Source organism: Mus pahari, chromosome 1, assembly GCF_900095145.1.
Source record: "Mus pahari chromosome 1, PAHARI_EIJ_v1.1, whole genome shotgun sequence".
Classification (NCBI taxonomy): domain Eukaryota; kingdom Metazoa; phylum Chordata; class Mammalia; order Rodentia; family Muridae; genus Mus; species Mus pahari.
The window spans coordinates 37,735,192-37,756,398 of NC_034590.1; the positions used below are offsets into that span (position 1 = coordinate 37,735,192).

At 50.3% G+C, this 21,207-nt stretch overlaps 1 protein-coding gene across 2 annotated transcripts in view; it reads left to right on the forward strand.

Moving 5' to 3' along the window:
* Positions 1–16,040: 16,040 nt before the first annotated feature.
* The window catches only part of Pcsk6 (proprotein convertase subtilisin/kexin type 6), a 183,435-nt gene continuing 178,268 nt past the window's right edge, over positions 16,041–21,207 (forward strand). For both annotated transcript variants that reach the window (XM_021191532.1, XM_021191541.1), the window contains exon 1: positions 16,041–16,342. In XM_021191532.1, the coding sequence (XP_021047191.1) occupies positions 16,070–16,342 (273 nt within the window). In that variant the 5' untranslated portion in view covers positions 16,041–16,069. The remainder of the gene's footprint in view (positions 16,343–21,207) is intronic.

Consider the following 21,207-nt stretch of genomic DNA (forward strand, 5'->3'; position numbering starts at 1 on the left):
CTCCAATGGAAGCCCTTCTTAGAGAGAGCCAAAGAAGCTGGACTAAAAAAATGAACAAAAGAAATAGAAGGAAAAGAAAAGCCATGAAGCCATGACTGGTCCTTGAAAAGCTGAAGGAGAAAGTTTATTATAGATATGTGGGAGAGCATAGCCAGAGGCAGGGACATCGGGGAGAGTCCAGAGTGGACCTGACCAGACTGAATTGAGCAGTGTGGGGAGAGGAAGATGGGAAGAGAGAGAGGAGGAATGAAGTACAGCAGCCAAGAGGGCAAAGGTATGAAAAGGGACAGGTAACCAAAACGGCGGATTATACAGGGAAGAGCCTCTGGGCAGAAGGGCAGCCCAGACCCTGGCCTGGACAGTTGGGGTGGAGGGTGGGGTAGGGATAGGGCAGCCATTCCCTGTAACAGGTGGGGACTGAGGGATGCTGGGAGAACCTGATCTACTTCCATAGGTTAAAGAGGCCACCGCAGCCATTTGTCCCAGTGTTTGAGACTTAACCGCTTGATGGGTGGTATAGACATCTTGACAGAGGCAAGTGGTCAGGGACATGCTACTGTTTTTCTTTTTACTGAGTTTGGAAACTGTGGGTGTCCCTGAGATCTGAGCTTGGCTTCCTGAAGCATGGGAGAGGCTGCTGGGACAGTATCCCCAGCCCAGCTTGGATGCCTCAGCATCCAAGACTCTGTAGCTGGGGAAATGCATCTCCTCCAGGGCAGCAGATGCCAATGGGAGTGCTTCTACAAATCAGCCTTCCCCTCACCCCAACCCGCCCCCGGGCCCGCCCCCGCCCCGCCCCCCCCTCAAGTTTCCCTTTTCTGGTGAAGAGAAAACTCTCTTCAAGGTGAGGGGTGCTTTTCTCAAGTCAGGGCAACCCAATAAGAGCTCCCCCCCCACCCCACCCCCAACTCTGCCTTTCCACCTGCAGGAAGTCCACCAACCCTTGCTGCTCTGTCATGTCGGAAAGAGCGCCTGTCCTGAGAGGTCTGTGACAGCTTGAATCTGAGCCTCACCGGGCAGCAAGACTGACTGACTCACTCCCAGGCAATGGATGTGTTGTTCTAGCTGTGCCCACTCCTGGATGTGGGCCACCCGTCACACTGTGAGTGACAGCAGGATTTATTCCTACCAAGGAGAGAACACCTTGTAATTCACAGCCAGCGGAGCTGGCTTCTAGTGCATCGTTGGGGCCTTCTCTTTGTAGGCAGTAATAAATTATCCTATCACAGGGTGCTGACAAAACATGTTCCTTTTTAAGTGCACTATAATTTTTATTTTTAAGCGAATATTCATATCTGACAGCGGGGCTCCTGGGTGTCCGAAAGCTGCCCTGGAAAGAGTGTTTTAAAAGTGTCATTCAACTCCCAAATGCCCCTGTTAGATGTAGACTTGACTTTTAAACATGTCCTGGGGACCCTCTGGAGCCGATAGGCAGAGTGACTTGCTCAGCAGGGAGGCATGAAGGGGGATGCAGCGAGCACCTGGAGAGCTTGGGAACGGGCGAGGGCGGGGCAGTGTGCTGCAGCCTTTGGTAGATCCTGAACTCCCATCCCACAGGACTGTGTGGCCACACCCAGGGAACTCTCTACCTTGAGCACCTTCAGGGTGGGGGCTGGGTGTGTGACAATCAAGATCTGCAGCCTCCTCCAGTCATTCCCAGCTTCCTTTGGCTGAGCTGGAGGAACCTGATCCCTGCCCTCGGTGTCCTCCAGGGACAGCCTGCAGAGTTCCAGTGAGCACATGGGGTGGGGCATTGTTCTAGACCCGTGTCTATGCTGACAGTCACTAACTGCCAGATCTATACTGACTGTCTGACGGACCAGCTGAAGAGTTCCGCTTCCCCTTGAGCAAAGCCTGAGTCGGTCCCCTCAGCGTTATTCTGGCTGTTTGATACAAAGAGACAGGACCCCTTGTGTCTGGGGACCTCTCCCTCTCCTTACTCTTATATGTAACTTCATGGCCTCTTTGCCAGTCCCTCATCCCCAGAAATGTATCGGATCCCCTTAACCAGCTAAGGGGAGTGGTGCTCTTCTGTAATGTCTTAGTTACTTTCTATTGCTGTGAAGAGACAACTTCCTGATGGAAGAGTTCGCTGGGATTTAGAGTTTCAGAGGGTTTAGTTAGAATCCATGACCATCATGGTAGAGAGCATGGTAGCAGGCAGGCAGGCAGGCATGGAGGAAAGAGGGGGGGGAGAGGGAGGGGGAGAGGGGAGAGAGGAGAAAGAAATCACTGCAAATGGTGTGGGCTTCTGAACCCTCAAAGCCTCCTCCAACAGGGCCACACCCCTAATCCATCCCAAACAGTTTCACCAACCGGGGACTAAGCAAGCAAACAGATGAGCCCACTGGAGCCATTCTCATTCAACCCAGCAGAGAGGTAAGCTCCTCCTTCCGTGATTAAGATTTTCAACCCATCAAACAGAAGGGATGAAGTAAGTTCTTAAATAAGGTGACTTGACTTCCACCAGCCACGCCTCCGGGTGGACCACGAGTCTCTCACAGGAGAGGTACAAAGCTCTGGTGAGGCTGGACAGCCCAGCTGCACCCTAACACAACGGCACACCCGCAGACACTTCTAGAACCATCCATATTACTGATAGCAGCAAGATCCTGCACCATGTCTGCCTTTTTGATAAGGTCTCCTACACACTGGTATCAAGAGCCAGGCACAAGTCATGAGTGTTTCATACGGATTCATTGGTAGTGGACACAAATATTACTTTGAACTGAGGCCCAAAGTGGTTAACCGACCCCTTCAAGGTCACACAGTGATGAGATGGTGGATCAGGGATGAAAAACTGGTCAACTGCCCTATTTTTTTTTTTTCCCCACAATCACATTTTGACTTTGCCCCTCATCTTGTGACTGGGCAACCCTGTACTACTTAAACCATCAAACCTGTCATGTGGTCTTACACACCCAGCGAGGCTTCAGCTCCCATTGAGAACTGAATCTGCTTTTCTCCTTGGTGATCCGTGACCACCTGTGACCCACTGCACTCAGAGGAAACACACTGATCTGGGTGGCTTGCTTTCCATGGAGGATTGATTTTCTTGGACAGGAGAAGAATGGAAGAACTGCTCCATATAGGGGTCCATGGGAACGTCCGGGTTACCACATTCTCAACCTTCGGAAGGTGACATTGTAGAATGACAGGAAGCATCCTCGGTGCAGGGGGATCCTCTGAGGTAGGAAGTAGACACTGTGACAGGCAACCCTGAAGCTCCCTGTGGCAGGAGCTGCAAGGGGTTGAGGACATCTAGATGTCCCTGCTAGGGATACCTAGGTGTCCCCAGCATCTAGGTGCTTCATCATCTAGGTGTCAGATGAAGTGCTTGCTAGGGGCCCAGACCCCCATTCTGCTAGTGAGCTTTGTGGGAATGACCGGGGCTGGGCTGGGGAGTGGGGGAGCCAGACTATAAATAGGAGGAGCATATAAAAAGCCTCCAGGGGATTTGGAAGCCCTGAATCCTCTGTAAAGATGTAAGCATGAAGCATGCTGTCAGGAAGCACTTGGGATGCAGGGAAGCCTCAGAGGAATCCAGCAGGGCTCCCTCATCACTTGGTCCTCCTCCCCATCCCTACCAGTCAGACATCACACCAGTCATGTGACTCCTGCTTCTATTGTCACCACAGCCCTTGTCAAACCAATACTGTACTTCTGAGGAGGTTCACCGCCAATCTATAGACTGTGTGCCACCATGGGGTCCTTCAAGACCACTTCACTCTCTACCAGGAGGTACCGTTATTGCTCTCGCTTACAGCAAAGGAAACCGAGGCAGGGAAGGTTAGATATTGTGTTCAAGGTCACAGCCAGCAAGTGATGGCTGGATCCAGTCAAGATGCGCCCTGAGGGTAATGCTACAGGGAGCTAATCTCCTGTGCAAAGCTATGTACCTTCCTCTATTCCTGTCTCTTGGAAACAGACATCCCTTCACCAGTGGGCCCCTATTTATATAACCCTTGAGCGTGTCATCAAACCCCTTTGTGCTTCTATAACCTATACCTTAGGGCCCAGAGGCCTCAGAATAAATCAAGACAGCACAGTGAAGACTATCTGTGTTGCTAGAGGATGCTGCTGTTTCCTTGGTTCCTACAAACAAGGTCGGCCCATATGTTGTCCACCCTTCCTTCCATATGTCCTTCCTTCCTTCTCAAAGAGTCTGTTCTTTAAAAAAAAAAAAAAAAAGATTTATTTATTAGTATATCTAAGTACACTGTAGTTGTCTTCAGATGCACCAGAAGAGGGCGTCAGATCTCATTACAGATGATTGTGAGCCACCATGTGGTTGCTGGGATTTGAACACAGGACCTTCAGAAGAGCAGACAGTGCTCTTAACCACTGAGCCATCTCTCCAGCCCATGATTCTGTTCTTAAAGTGTGTGCCTGTGTGTGTGTATGTACCTGTGCATGAGTGTGCATGTGTGTGTGCAAGTGTGTGTGTCTGTGTGTGTATCTGTGTGCAAGTGTGTGTGTGTGTGTGTATGTACCTGTGCATGAGTGTGCATGTGTGTGTGCAAGTGTGTGTGTCTGTGTGTGTATCTGTGTGCAAGTGTGTGTGTGTGTGTGTATGTACCTGTGTGTGTGTCTGTGTGCAAGTGTGTGTATTTGTTCCTGTGTGTGTATGTACCTGTACATGAGTGTGTGCATGCATGTGTGTATATGACTATGTGCATGCATGTGTGTGTATGTGCATGTACATGTGCATGTGTGTGCATGCATGTGTACATGTGAAAATGTTTGTGTGCCTGGGTATGTATGTACCTGTGCATGTGTGCATGTGTGTGTGCATGCATGTGTGCATGTGCAAGTGTGTGTGTGCAAGAGTGTGTATGTGTGTGTGTGTGTGTGCGTGACATGAATGAGGTTTCCTGTAAAGGTCAGAAGAGGGTATCAGACCCCCTGGAGCTGGAGTTACAGACAGTGATGAACCCCCTGCCATGGGTTTCAGGAACCAAACTTGGGTCCTCAGCAAGAGTGGTGGATGCTCTTAACCACTGAGCTATCTCCAGCCTCTGCTGCTCCCTCCCTCCCTTCTTTTTTCTCACTGTTGAGGAGAATTCTCCAGTGTCCTGCATACTAGAGAAGGGCTCAACTGTTGGCCATCATCCCTAGCTCCAAACAGCCTTGCTCTTGATTTCTTTGGAAATTTCTTTGGAAGACTTTGTTTCCAACCCTGATGACAAGAAGACAGAGAAGGAATGGCATTTAGGATTAAAGACCTTGATTTAGGTCATGGCAGATGGACCACTCAGCACTCACTAAGATCTCGTTGGGTTCCTTTCCACATCCCTTCACACTACCTGCCCTTCCCTATCAGTGCCTCTGACCTTCTGCTTCACTTCTAGATTTCACCATACCCAGACTCCTGCTGCCCCAGGACCTTTGCCTATGGTGCTCCCATTGTCAGGTGCTCCCACTGCTGGGTGCTCCCATTGCCTGGTGTTCCACCTTGACCCATTTGTCCAGTGGCCCTAATAGAGGCCACCGAGTCAGAAAATACTAGCTCAGAGGATTTGCCTTATTGAGCAGGGATGGATTAAGATTGCTATGTCTGGCCGGGCGTGGTGGTGCACGCCTTTAATCCCAGCACTCGGGAGGCAGAGGCAGGCAGATTTCTGAGTTCGAGGCCAGCCTGGTCTACAAAGTGAGTTCCAGGACAGCCAGGGCTACACAGAGAAACCCTGTCTCGAAAAAAACCCCAACCCCCCCCCCCAAAAAAAAAAAAAGATTGCTATGTCTGAGGTTTGCCAGTGAGAAGATGGGGTTGTGGCATTGGTACAGAGAGGACCTTGAGATGAGGAGCAACAGCTGGGCCCCCCACTATGAGTCAAAGACTCCTTACAGTGTACGGAAAGACACAGAGAAAGGTATGTGGTATGGAATGACGGTCAGGATATCTAGACATGGAAGCCAGTGCCTTTGGTGTCCTGTGTGATGTTACAGGAACACCAAGAAGAATGGCACTAAACTACTTGAGTCTGGGCTCTGCCCTGCTGGCCAGAAAGTCTGTATAGAGCACCTGAGAACGGAGACCCTGGGAAACAGCCGGATATGGGGACAGATGGGCGGTAGTTGGAGCAATCTTCCTGTTCAAAGAAATCAAGAGCAAACCTGTTTGGAGTATCTACTGGCCAATAGTTGAACCCTTCTCTAGTATGCAGGAGGCTTATGTTTTACCCTCAATAGTGAGACACTTTGCAAGCTACAGAGCTAAGTCGGTATAGAGAGGAGCCGGGTGTGGTAGGGCTGACAGATGAGGGAAGAGCAGCCTAGCAGAGATTACCCTGGGTCCTGGGATAGGGGGCACTGCTGTAAATGCCACAGGGAGCACTCAGGCCCCTTGGAGTCTGGGTGGTGGTAAGGAGGCTGGCACAGGTGGCTCCAAGTTTGAGGGGATAGTCAGTAGATTTGAGTAGGGAACTGACAGTGTAGGGAAAGAGGCATGCCCTCCTGATGTAGAGAGAATGTATTAGTGTGGGTGTGGGAGCCACGAAGGCCAGGCTGGTTGGAGCACAGGTGTGTCCCTCCTTGGATTTCTATTCTTCTTCTGATCAGGTCCAAGTTTTCCCCAAAGCTGATGAAGCTGTCTTTATTTCCTCTCCCATGATCCTCCTTGGACTATCAGTGTTCCCGCCCCTTCCTCCCTCTCCTCTAGCTAGCACACTAAGCTTCCTCTACCCTGGAGCCTTTGCACATGCTAGTCCATTTTGAAATGCTCTTCCTGGCCACTGACAGGGACTGGAGAGACTGCTGTCCCTCGATTGCTCCTCCATTACCCAAGCCATCTCCCCCACAGAAATATTTAATGTGATTTTTTTGCTTCCTTGTTGAGACCCCACGGCGGACCACTGTTGTGCATAGTTACTGTTTATTTCTTCAAGCTCAGCTTAAAAACTACTTCCTCTGAGAACCTTGATCCATCCAGATCAATGCTCTCTGTGAGTCGATAGGCTCTGCTCTGAATTGGGGGCAAGGCATATGGACCCTCTGGGGACTAGATTTCTCTCTATGAGGCTGAAAGCTATGGGTGAGTTCTGTTACACTTGGTTCTCCACACAGAAGTAGGTACGCTAGGGGAGCCATTTAGGAGCCACTGGGAGGTGAGGAGATCTGACCAAAGGGATAAGAGGGCATGGTGAGGACCAGTCATCCCAGGAGGCTATCCAATGTGGCAACAAGCAGGTTTACTGATATTGTAGACATGGGAGTAAGTGGAAGGGTGAAAGATAATCCCAGTCTTAGGTCTGATGAGCAAAAGGACAGAGCTGGCATCTGCTGTAACTGCAGCAGAGGTGCATATGAATGTATGCTGCATTACTGTAATGAACTACCTGAGGCTGGGATGCCTTACAAAGAAAAGAGATTTGCTTTGGCTTATGGTTCTCCAGATGCATCTGAAAAAGTCCCAAACTGGTGCAAGGTATCATATGGCAAGAGAAGGCACATGTACGTGTGGGTCCATGCCTTTTCCATTTTTCCCCTCAAATAAAGCCACCAGATTCAATGAAAGTCTCTGCCCTGATGACTTTAATCCTCATCAACTCCCAGAGGCCCCTCCTCTGAGCACCAGGAGATTCCACACCCCTGATGCCTCACGGTGGGGGTTAAATTTCAACACAGGAACCTTTGGAGACACAGTCAGCCACACCTAAACTGAAGTGGAATGTTGAGGGGGAAGTTTCCCCGACAAGCTTTCAGCATCCAAATGGAAGGGAAGGTGTTTGTCAACTGGAGTCACTTGCATGAAATTGATGTCCAAAGTCACCAGAAAGAGAGATCCCTGGAGGAGTGACAGTACAGAAAGAAGACCCAGAACCAGGGCTTGGGGCTAGCCTGTGCCAGTGAGGACCTGACCTTGGAGTCATAACATAGGAGGAGAGTCAGGAGATGTGGCTGAGCAGATGAGAATGTCAGAAAGTCCTACAAGGATCAGGCTTCTAAGATGAGGGATGGGGCCAGTGAGGTGGCTCAGCCTGTGAAGGTGCTGGCCACTAAGTCTGATGGCCTGAGTTCAATCCCCAGAAACCACATGGTAAAAGGAGAAGAAAGAAAGAAAAAAAGAAAGCCTCCAGTAATTTTTCCTTTGACCTTATGCACTTATGCACACTACACACACATTTACACACACATTCACACACATACACACACACACACACACACAGGATTTATTACCACAGAGGCTGCTGGTGATGGGTGGGGCATGATGCAAGCAGGTTTAAGCCAGAGCAGGGGACTTGCTGACCAGTGACTAAGGTGCTGTCTTCCGGATTGTTTACATAAAGAGAAGAGAAAGAACAGGAGGTAGCCAGAAAGAGCTATTTTCAATAGATGCCGGTGAGTGCATAAAATAATCTAGCAGAAGTTTTGACAATAACGAAGGTATGTCCTTCACAGGGATGGGACTGGAATCCAGAGCAGCCTGGGGGGATGGGGGGAGAGGTGCAAGGACCCACAAACTCCTACAACACTGTTAGGAAGCCAGAGCCTGAGGGAGGGGCTTGCCTTCTGAGAAAGATGGAAGTAAGGCTGTTCAGTTGGGAGTGGAGGTGTGGTGCTGGAGGAACTGAATCAGCAGCAGCAGGAGTGCCAGCTCTGGGTGTCACCGTAGGTGTGTAAGGATGAATGGCAGGTGAGACCTGTCAGGGTGGTTTGGGTTCCTCCCCAGCTGCCCTTCAGCTCCCGGACAGAGGCAGGGCTGTCACAGGGTTGCAGGCAAGTGGAGAGCAGATGGGTGATTCTTTTTCCAGAAGCCTGGAAGCTACACAGTTCAGAAGAAGCAGAGAGTGGATACTGAAGGGGTAGGGCATCCTTTGTAGGGCGAAGGCCCTTCTGCTAAAGGGAAGAAAAATAAATAAATCAAGGAACAGGGGAGTAAGTATGGGCTGTACCAGCCTATACCACGGATAGTTCTCTGGTGATCAGGACCGTTTTGAGAAAGGACAGGGCAGGAAACAAGGACGTCCCCTGGCTTGTGATTTCCTTGGGGGAAGAGAGAAGCTATGGAGTCTGTAAGAGCTAGTCTGGAAGAACCTCACAGAACATCTGACCGCCATTACAGCCCTCCAAGTCTGCACCCAGCACCTCCCTGACAGCTACTGATACACTAAGCTCCAGTACTGGTCTTGTAGACGGAAGAACTAAGCTTCCAGTTCTTCTAGCGACTGCAGACTCACGACTCCCATCCAGTCTTCTGCTTGGTTCAGTTGGTCCTGCCTTGAAAGGGAGAGTGAGTTCTGAAGTTACATTTACCTGGGAAAATACACAGGCAACAACCGGGAGCCCATTCTGGAATCAAGGACTACTCTACAGAGGAACAGAGGTACATCCGGCAGCTGGTCTTGTGTAAATACAGCTAGATCCTCACTTTGCTAAAGGTAGGGTTGGGGGGCACTCAGAGAAGGTCAAAGCTGTTGTTTACTCTGGATCTGTGGTGCTCTTTAGGTAGTGTTTTATTTTAGTAACATTTAAGCCTGGCTCCCTCTCTTTTAATCCCCACCCTCACCCCCTTGTTCTCTTTCTACAGACTCCTTTCCCTCTCGTCCTTTCAATAAACATTTGTTGGAGTCTGTTGTTTGCTGAGCAGAATCTAGAAGGGAACACGAAAGAAACAGCTGGGTCCACAGCCACCTTCAGGTTGCTGTTACCTCTTGCTGACTTAAATTTTCTTTTGCTCAATCTAGGGCAGCAACATGCTGCAGGGTGAAGGATGCCCCTCCAAGAGAAAACCCAGGATGATCAGTCACAGCAACCTAGGAAACCAGGCTGCAGGAGGAGAGTCGGAGACCCAGGCTTGCCCAGTGGCACCCAAGGGGAAATGGACTGGGAATTCAGTTCTGCAAGGAGATGAGAAGGCTTCAAGAGGCAGGAAGCCTTCCCTGCCTGCCTTCTTCCCTTGGAAGCTGTGAGAGGGAAGGATGAGCCAGTCTGTGGCAGTCATTTAGGTACCAAAGGACAAAGCCAGGTTAAGTATAGCAAAGTTGTTGCCAGTTTCTGTATCACCGAGGCAAGTTGCTTGTGTGTCCCTTAAAAAGTGAGATATCTTCTTTCCTTGGTCATTCAAGAATTTTGTAACCAAAGGCATCCTGATTGCTACAGAAGCAGGGATATCAACATTGTACCATTCAGTCTGGTGTAGCTCTGAGTTTAGGAACTCCCTCAAGGCAAAAAATGGAACACATTGCAGAGCCTCTTTTAGGAAGGGTTTCATAGACTTTAAGATTTTTTTTTTTTTAACTTTCAGCTTCTATGTGAGATTATGAAAGAAAACCCAGGACCCTAGCTTAGGGGTCCAGGATAACTGTGTGTTAGGGAAGGCTGTTTTCAGGAGGCTCGTCTTTAAGAAATCTAGGGTGTGGATACAAAGGGAGAATCAAATTGGAGGCAGAAGGTGGTGCAGGAGCTGTCTGTGCCTGCTGGTCCAAGAGAGGTCTCTGGATGAGGGACACAGAACCTAGGGGGCAGGGCAGAGGAGGAGGAACTGTGAGGGGAAGAACTTTAACCTCATCCAACAAGGGGGAGCTCTGGGTAGGATTCCCAGGGAATGGAAGGGAGTGAGAAAAAAAAAAAAACCGCATGTGGTTAGGCAAAGCTTTGGGGGCCTTGGGTCTAGGCAAAGGTTTCTGGGGGCATGGAGAGCAGAGATTTACTCTCATGACTAGGGTCCCTTCCTGAAGTCACATCAGTGCTCCATAGTGGAGAACTTTGACATTTATCTGGTCTCAAAAAAGTACAGTTTATTGGGAGGTTTTTAAGCCCCACCAGGTATCTATCTCACCTTGGAACACACAGCAGCCTGAAGCAACCAGGTGCTCTCCTAATAGAGACATAATAGGCAGCATTTGACAATTAAAACCAGTTCAAAGGGAACCTTCACTCTGCAGAAGACTCACAATCAATTTGGATGGAAAACAAAACAAGCAAGAAAGGAGATCAAAGCTCTGTGGATGTCGACAGGAACCATAAGGAGGAGGGAATGGACAGTACATTTGGGGCAGTCCAACAGGTCTCTTTACTGAGCTCTTTAAAGGCACTAACACCAGACACCCTCAATCTTACATGTTCTCCATCAGAAGGTAGAGATTTAGTGTATTATTGTTACATGATTGTTACAGCACGATTTAATGTACTATAATACATTGTCATTTTGTATGTGTGTGTGTGCGAATGTCCATGCACATGTGGACACACGTGTAGAGGCCAGAGGCTGACAGTGTTTTCCACAATTGTTCTCTGCCTGATGTTTTGAGACAGGGTCTCTACTGAACTAGGAGCTCACCAATTCCGCTAGGGTGATCAGATGGCAGGAACCAGAGGATCCCCTGTGGCCTCCCACTGCGGGGAATAACAGTTGAGTGCTGCCACGGATCCAAAGTCAGGTCTTCATGCTTGCGCAGCAAGCACTTCATTGATTAAACCACACCCCACCACAGCCACCACCACCTCCCCTGACTCTGAGGTGTTAGGAAAGAAGATGCTAGGCGCTGGTGAGGTGGCTCAACAGTCAGAGAGCTTCCTGCTCTTGTAGAAATAAAATCAAATAAAATGGGAGTTTGATTCCCAGCATTCATGTTGGGAGGCTCACAACCACCTGTAAGTCCAGCTCCAAGGACTCTGTGGCCTGTTTCTGGCCTCCATAGGCACCCACATATGCCCATGTGCATATATCACATAATTTAAATAAAATAAATATTCTTTTTAAAATGCCCCAGGTGGAGTATTACAGAAAACAATGCAAAAGCTACACTGTTAGTGTGGAAGAAAAGGGAGGGATCAACCTCTATGCAGAGAGGGACAATAAGAAACCCTGAATCCTGTCTTCATTGGTCCTGATAGAGAGAAACAAAGGGAGAAATGCTCTGGCTTAACCCTAAGGTTTTCAGTCTGAGGTCACACTGCAGAGCAGGTCCTCGAGGGGCCTCGGGAGCTAGTGGCCCCAGGTCAATACAAACCCTGTCTGGAGAAATTTTGTTTCAGTCCCAACTAGGGATGACAGCAGAGCCTCAATCAAGAGCTGTTTTCCTGGTTCCAAAGGAAGCTAATGCAAACCAGGCTTTGATACAGATGGTTCACTTCCTTGCCCTGAGCCTCCTCACACAGGGAAACACAGCAATGCCAACCCCAAGTGCCCCATTGTGGAGGGTCTGACACCCAGCAGAGCATAGTCATCAGCACTGGGCACTAGGTGTTCCAGAGAGGACACTAACTAGCTCCAGTCATTCTCACAGCGCCCTCCACAGGGACAACAGTGTCACTGCCACTTACAGCAGAGGGATCACACACAAGTGAGTGTTCCTACCTGTAGGCCAAGTGCTCATTCTTCTCCAGCCCCCTGGAGGCTCTGCCTGTGCGACACAGAGCTACCATCCTGTCCTGTAGAGCCCAGCATACTCACAAAGGTACAATTCTGCAGTCAAGTTTCTATCACTTAAATGGAGATAATTGTGAGTCCCAAGAGCCTGTGCGGTACATACCCACATGCATGTACAACATAATTCAATATATATGATATATAAATCACCACCCAGTTCAAGTTTTTATAATTTCTTTTACAGAGGTAAAAAATTCGTTCAAGAAATATGTATTTAGAGTACATAACATTAAGGATATACTATTACCATGGCAGGAGATATGACAATGGACAGGCACATGTCCTGTTTTCGAGGACCACACGAAACAAGCACATGAATAACTGCAACAGAAGTCTTGAATTAGGGGCACACTGTGGCCCAGCTAGGCAACCCTGCTCTTGCTGTTTTGGGACCAGGGGTAGGCATAAGAATACAATTCCATTAAGACATCTTTTTTTGTTTGTTTGTTTTTGTTTTTGTTTTTTTGAGACAGGGTTTCTCTGTACAGCTCTGGCTGTCCTGGAACTCACTTTGTAGGCCAGGCTGACCTTGAACTCAGAAATCCGCCTGCCTGCCTCTGCCTCCCGAGTGCTGGGATTAAAGGCGTATGCCACCACGCCCGGCCCATTAACACATCTTAACGCTCCTCTTTTCTTCTGTTTGGGAAGATGTCGGTAAAAGCATTTCTGGATGATATTTTTTCCTTTTAATTATTTTATTAGATATTTTCTTCATTTACATTTCAAATGTTATCCTGAATGTCCCCTATACCCTCCCCCCCACCCTGCTCCCCTACCCACCCACTCCCACTTCTTGGCCCTGGCGTTCCCCTCTATGGGGCATATAAAGTTTGCAAGACCAAGGGGCCTCTCTTCCCAATGATGGCTGAATACGCCATCTTCTGCTACATATGCAGCTAGAGACACNAGCTCNGGNGGTACTGGTTAGTTCANATNGTTGTNCCACCTANAGGGTTGCANNCCCCTTTAGCNCCTTGGGTACTTTCTCTAGCTCCTCCATTGGGGNCCCTGTGTTCCATCCAATAGCTGACTGTGAGCATCCACTTCTGTGTTTGCCAGGCACTGGCATAGCCTCACAAGAGTCAGCTATATCAGGGTTCCTTTGGATGATATTTTGTAACTTCTGAGACAAGGCCACCTTGTCCAATCACCTTTCCAGTCTCTGTCCTGTCCCTGCCCAGCCTGGCCGACCTCAATCTAGGGAAGAAGCACCCCCAGCCCTGACCACATACACACACTCACTCCCAGCCTGGGAGCTGTGTGCACCTCAGGGCCATCTGGACATCTGGAGAGTGGGGCTGAGTGAGTAATGAAATCCCCTCTCTGCAGGAAGACGAGGCAAGTTTTATTACAGATCCTATCTCAACTCAGAGGGCTGGGACTTTTGTGATTGAGTTAATCCTGTCACCACGTAAATCAATTGGAAACTCACAGGCAGCAATTTGATTTAGGATGTTCATTTTGGCAAGCTGGTCTTCCTATTGCTGTGCTGGGGCCCAGGTATGTCTACAACAAGCAGGGGATTTAGTCCCAGTGGATCAGCCTTGTTAACAAAATGCATCCTGACCCCTCCAAGTACAAAATTCAGATGTGTTTTAGCCTCCTCTCAGTTCAGTAGGCTGAATCCTTTCATTATTACAGAAAACCCACATATTGGCCTGTCAAGATAACTGCTGTTAACAGGGGTACCCTCTTGGGAGATACGAGGTGCTCTACACCATCTAGAGTATGTGCACCGTGCGGGGTCTTCACGCAGGTCATGCTCTTGAAGCACAGCACAGGATCTGGGATGAATCAAAGACAGGTTGGCCCACGAGGGCCAGAAAGGGGACTCAGGTTGTTCAGGTGGACTGCTGGAAAGGAACAGAACAGACTGAATCCCCTGCCTCCACTCTCCTCTGTCCATCGGCTTCTCTACTTGACTGAACAGAGGCAGGCAGGCTGAAGGGTCTGGATACTGTCTTTGCTCAACATAAGTGTAGTGTCCTCTAGGGCTGGCCACTTTGTGTGATGGCCTTAGATCTTTCCATCAGGCGGGGGGGGGGGGGCTTGTCCCAGGGCCTCATCTTCTGCAACAAAGAGGGGATCTTGAGCTACTGCCCAGAGAGCTGACTCTCCTTGGCCAGGGACAACAGGGGCACACAAAAGGCACTTGTGATAGGAGCCCTGTTAGCATGAATTTGGCTTGTCTTGGCTGCCCCCCCCCAACCACCCACTCCTTCTACCTTCATTAAGGTGACTCATGCTTATAGAAGGGATGGATCATGTGAGATACAAAACCCAAGGACTCCTGACAGGGATGTTGGAAAAGACTTCAGTTGGTCCTCTGTAGTGTGTTCTCTCTTCTCTTCTCTTCTCTTCTCTTCTCTTCTCTTCTCTTCTCTTCTCTTCTCTTCTCTTCTCTTCTCTTCTCTTCTCTTCTCTTCTCTTCTCTTCTCTCTCTCCTGTATCCCCTGGCATGTCTGTCTGTCTGTCTGTCTGATCTGCCTGGCTATAGACTCAGGCAAGTGAATTCCATACAGTACTAGTCTGGGAGCCAGGTGCTCTTGGAACCTGAGTGTTGGTGAGATAGCTTCCTTTGTGACTCAAGGCCTTCTCTGCCCTGTTTTGCTGTTTTTGGTTTCCCGGTTCCCCTCCTGTATTAATCAGGCTGAAGGTTTGCTTTCTGTATGGGGCCAGTTGGGACCAATGGGTCCTTCGAGGCTTGCAGCCATCCCAGCCTCTCATCATCATTGCATCGTCACAGTATGAACGTGTCCCCGGTTTCTCCAGACTGTTCCGGGAGCGAGGGTGAGGATGAGTCAGCTTACATTCGCACTGACCGGTCCTAGTTCAGTGGGTACTTTTAAGAGTGTACACAATCTACTGAATACCAAGCACGTGGCAGGCCCCGGCCCCGGGCTCATCAAAACAAACATTACTGTCAGCTGATTGCGAAGGAAGAGCTGACATCCTCAAAACAGCCCGATGGATGGATAGATGCTATTGTTATCCGCACCTTACAGGCCCAGCAAGAACAGAAAGGGGCCCAAGATCACATAGATGCTAAGGAGTTCACCTGCACAGCCTTCCTAGCAAAGCCTCAGCCCTGTGTGGACGCTGTGTCCCCAATACTCTCATAGACTCCAGCTAAGTTCGCCATATGCCCTTTGCCCATTCAGTGTGGTTGGGCCAGGTCCTGGGACATCCCAGTGTTTCCCGGCATCGTTTCCCCCTGAAGATCCTGCACACTTGCACGTTCACTGCCACAGCTAAGTTGAGCAAGGCTGTCTAGCCTTGGGGACCCCAGCAGGTGAGTTCAGCCTCCAGGGGCGCAACCGGTAGGAAGGTGCCGCTCTAAGTCAACTCCTCCGGGATATGGGGAACTCACGTGGGATGCCCAGAGCCCTCCCGGCTTCTAGCAGAACGCGCGGAGCCGAGGCTGCCACTCCGGGCAGCGCCGTGTCCCGAGAGAACCGAAGTCTCGAGCCTCCCCTGCGCCGGCCCCCGGCTGCTGGCGGGCCGGGTGACTGCCGCACGAGCGCGGGCCCAGGGGCGCCACCGGGCCGCGCGGGCGGGAACGCGCCGCGGCGGCCTCCTCCTCCCCGGCTCCCGCCCGCGGCGGCGGCGCTTCCCCAGCGCGGAGCGGCTTTAAAAGGCGGCTCCCCACCCCCCGGCGCACTCGCCGCTCGGGCGCCGCGCGAGCCTGCCGCTGCCATGCCTCCGCGCGCGCCGCCAGCGCCCGGGCCCCGGCCGCCGCCCCGGGCCGCCGATGTCGCGCGGGGCGCAGGGGCCGCCGGCCGGCACGGACTCCCGCCGCTCGCGCTGCGCCCCTGGCGTTGGCTGCTTCTGCTCGCGCTGCCCGCTGCCTGCTCCGCGCTGCCGCCGCCGCGCCCCGTCTACACCAACCACTGGGCAGTGCAAGTGCTGGGCGGCCCCGGCGCGGCGGACCGCGTGGCTGCGGCGCACGGCTACCTCAACTTGGGCCAGGTGAGTACGGCCGGCCCCGCGCCCCCCAAACTTTCCCGGCCGCCGGCGGCCACGCGCGAGGGGGCGCCTTGCCAAGCCCGCGGCCAGCGGCGCCGCGTGGGAAGGCGACCCCTACAGCTGGGGACGACGGGGGCTCCTTGCGGGGATTCGCTGGGAGAGCCGTGGGACACTCGGCGGGAAGGACGTGGTAGGCTGCGTGGACGGTCACGCGGGAGGGCCGGAGGCCGTGGGTCCCCAGGCGGTGTCGCTGATCATTCGTACTCGGAAGTGTGGCCTCGGAAGCCCAGGTCCGGCGCCTACACCTGCCCAGCCGCGCTTGAGTGGGCGCCTAAGGTGTCGCTGCGCTCTGCCCACCCGCGCCGTCATCACGGTCTACCTAATTCCCTGTGGTCTCCGAGCCCTAGCTCCGTCTTGGGCCACTCTGCCCTCGACGGGTCGCCCGGGGCTGTGGGCTCCGGTGCGCGCGCCAAGGCAGTCAGGCGCTGGTTGGGCGACGTGAACATGACCCGGGCAACTCAGGGACTGGCTTTCCCTCTGCGTGGTGCGCCGGTGCCTGTGCCCAGAACAGGTTTGGGTCAGGGTGCAAGCAGGACCTAGATGCTGCGCGTTGGTTGTAGGCTGAACTCTGCACTTAAAACCTCTTTAGGCAAAGACACGGATTGCTTTGCTTTGGGCTCTGGATGCAGCTGGAAAGGCAGCTGTCTGCCCACTAGCTGCATGACCTTGGACATGTCACTTCTTGACTTGCTCAAGGGTGGCGACTTTGTATTGCCTGAGGTTGTTGAGATGAGCCCGGAGTGCTCAGAAGCAAGGCACTACTCCTGGAATGCTCTTTCCTTTACCCCTGGTGGTATAAGCTGGCTGTCATTTATACTAAGAGAAGCTGAGATAGGGCACTAAGTCCGGGCAGCTCCCAAGCACTGCCAACGCAGGGTACCTTTTCCTATTGCAGCCCTGCAGAGGGGCAATGGGGCAGGTTGATTCCGGTTTATGGTCCGTGGAGGGACCTCAGCAGGCTCAAATGTTCAGTCCCACCAGGAGAGCTCTCAGCACCTTAACAGATCCACAAACAACGCACTCTGGAGAATCAAGTGAAATGAAGGGAGCGTGGCCTTGTAACTCAAACTGCCGTAGCAGACAGTGTTAAATAGCAGACAGATATAGTTTCATCATTATCTATGACAGAAGCCAGTAAACGTGTGCTTGGTCATGATCAAAATGACACCTCTTCTGCACTTGATGTGAGCTGGAAGGGGAGATTCTGCTCTGTGAAGCTCCAGGTCAGAGTTTATCCAAAAGAAAAGAATCAGCTTTTGTGTCTTCGAACATCCACAGAGCTAAGATTTTGCCTTTTGGTGGCCCTGGCTTCGTTGCTCTCTGTAGCTGTCAAAGCCGCAGGGCTGATTGTCTGGGGCGAAGGAAGCTCTCCTGTTTGATTAGCACTCCCAGTTCCTGCTACTCATCCTGGCTCTGTCCAGGCGGCCCAGCAATTTGTCTCAACTAAAAGTGATTCTTAAACTGGGTGGTAAATTACAAAGCGCCTGGGATTTGGGTCCCTGTAATTAAGTGAGGAGAGAGGAGGTGAAGAATTCTGTTCCCCACAGTGCAAGAGGCGTCGTTAGCTCTCCCTTTGACATTCTTGGAATAATCTTGCTCACCTCCTGGATGTGCTAGCCTTGGAATCGACTCTAGCTCACGAGCAAGGTCTGTGCTCCTGATTTTGCCAGTGGGCAAGTTGTTTTTTTTTTTTTTTTTTTTTTTTTTTTTTTTAGGCATTTTGGGACGTTCTTGGGTGGCCCCAGAGATCTCTCTGAACAGTGCAGTCAGAGTCCACACAGCCTGTCACTCAGCTTGGTAGTCCTTGTTCTGAGAGGGATGCAAAGGGGACATTCCTGAGCTGTGAGGTGACTGGTTTGGGGCTAGAGCTGTCTCCAAGGAAAGCCTCGGTACTCTTTATTCCCAGCCCAGCTTTTCCTTCCCTGCCTTTAAGTGTGGCTAATATGGAAAAGGCCCGGAGCTCTCCAGCCTCTACCTACTCAGCAAGAACTCTTTAAAAACCTTATTGCCATTTTCAAGCAGGAGAATTTGTGACTCATAAATAAGATGTAGATGTTTTTAGTTTTGCTTTATAGATGAGTAAATGGGGGTGGGGGGGAGTTAAGGGAGGGACATGTTTGTGTTCACACGGTAACCATGTGTCACCCCTGACATTATGATAACTGCTTTGTCTCTTGTTCCAAGACCGCCTTTGTGTGACTGTTTCTTCTAAACCCTTAATGGGCAATTAGAGCTCTGTTCTGTACCTGCCTGAGTCACAGGCTTGGTTTTCTTGTCCGTCTTTCTGGCTGTGCTGTGACATTCTTGCTTGACTGTTTTATTTTTTTTTTTTATACAACCGATAACCTGATTTATTTAACATGATCCGCGGGTAACTCAGGGTAGCGATTATTGACCTTTTTCAAGTTCTGGATCTCTTTGAGTCTGATACAGGCCCTGTCCTTTTCCATTAAACAGTATGCGTCTAATAAAGACAAGCTAGGCGCCATTTCCCCTCTCTTAGGCATCATTCCAGATAAAGCAACAGGTTTGCTTTTTAGCGAGAAATAAGTCACGGGCCAGCGAGATGGCTCAGCGAGTAAAGGAAGTTACTCTCAAGTCTCAGGACCTGAACTTGGATTCGTGGGACCCACGTGGTGGAAGGAGAGGACCAGTTAGTTCCCAAAGTTGTCCTCTGCTGTGGCACACACGTGTGAGTGCACATCTGAACATACACAAAGTAAATAAATGAAACAATAGTTTTAGGAAGGGAAAATTTGGAAGGGCCAAATACTGTCATTGACAGTTGCCACAACTGTATGGGTAGAGGAAGGGAACCCAGGGATTAGTCGTGAGGACTTTTGAGAGAGTTGAGCGGGCTGCTGGAGAACTCACCACCTGTGTGTGCCCAGCAGATAGAAAACCAAGAGTGATTGTAGTTCATTTCAGCATCCAAGCTGTAAGGTGCTTAGGGATGAGTCATTTAAAGGGCAGAATGGATGGAAAAGTGGTAAAATGTTTTCGTTTGGGGGAGCCAAGGAACGGATGGTGTGCTGATGCTGTACCACTGGGCCAGAGTCCCTGTGAATCCATTAATCCACCGTAATCTCATACATCCCCATGGGATTGAGCTATATGTGGACTCCACAAATGAGCTATAGAGTTCCGCATGGTATAGTGAGGTCCAAGAACCTCTCAGAGAAGTCTGGGAAAGAAGAGCCAGGAGGGGCGCTGGAATCACAGCAGGCTGGCACTGGTTCAAGGATGGTTCCACCCATCCGTGGAGTGGACTCCAAGCCAAGGGTGCGTGGGAGCCTGTGCGTGCCAACTGAGGAGCTAAAGATGGATGAGGAAAGATGGGCCATTTAGTTAATAAGTGGTTCTGGAAGAACTGACTGTCCACATGGAGAAACAATTACACTCTTAGCCCACACTATACATATGTTAAATTCTAGACAGGATTAGAGATCTGAGTGCATGTAAGACTCTTAGAAAAGTATAATGGCCTACCCTTATGGCGCCAGGAAAGGAGGGGATGTCTTAAACAAAATAGATTTGAATTTGGGATTTAAAAATGGGACAATAGTAACTATTTTAAAGTTCTTAGTCTAGAAATCCAAAGAAGCAGCCGCTAGCCTCCGCTCCAGCCATCCGGCTCTTAAGATATGCCTGCCTGTGGGTTTTGCTTCTCATCCTGGTGGTCCGAGGTTTCCCTTAGTCTGACCCTTTTTTTTTTTTTTTTTTCGTTTTTTGAGACAGGGTTTCTCTGTATAGCTCTGGCTGTCCTGGAACTCACTTTGTAGACCAGGCTCGAACTCAGAAATCCGCCTGCCTCTGCCTCCCGAGTGCTGGGATTAAAGGCATGCGCCACCACGCCCGCTCTGACTTTTTTTTTTAATATTTAATTAAAAATTTGAGTAAATACTAGGGCTCATAAATAACAAACTGGTGCAAAAGGAAGATTCTGTACGCGAAGGGCAGTCTTCCAAGAGTATTAAGAAAGCAGTAGACTAGGAAAATTAGTTAAGAGAAGATAACAGAAAAGGTAAACAACTTAATGAGAAAACAGATTAAATGCTCCATAGAAAGGGAGAGACGTGTGTGAACAGAGGACACAGAATGAGTGGCCCATAAAGAGTAGATGCTTAGCCTGGCTGGGAGCTGCCCTAAGGCAACATCGAGGCACCATTTCACACCTATCTGATTGGCAAACCCCAGGCAGTGTCAGTGTCAAGTGTTGGCAGGGATGTGGAGCCCGGAGACCTCTTGTTGCTACTGGTTGAACTTGGCACCTACTTTACAGAGCACTTTGGTGCTATGGTGAGACACACTGCACCAGCTACTGTATTGCAAGGCTTGTAACCCGAGCAACTTGCTGTACGAACGAGGAGGCTCGGAGGAGATTGCCCACTGAGACTTATTGCATAAATGAAGGGAGAAGCAGACTAAACAGCTACCAGAGGAAGAGTGAAAAGGTGAACCAGAAGACACACACCGTGACATACTGGACAGTGGTTACAGACATGAAGAAGAGACATATGTGCATAGCTCAGTAAGCACTGAGTTTTACAAGGTGGCTTCAGAGGCACAATATTCATGTGAGCTTTTAAAAACCAAGCATAGCATAGCATATTATTGATGGGTGAGCATATGTACAGCAAAAATTTAGAAGCCTAGGCTGTGAGGATCTCCTTCAAATTTTAGTTTGTAGTAGCTCCGAGGGAGGGGAAGACTAACATCTTCCTTAATTGTTTTTCTAATTTTTCAAGATTTATTGTTTTACTTTATGCTTGTGTTTCTCTTGAATGCATGTATGTGCAGCACATGTG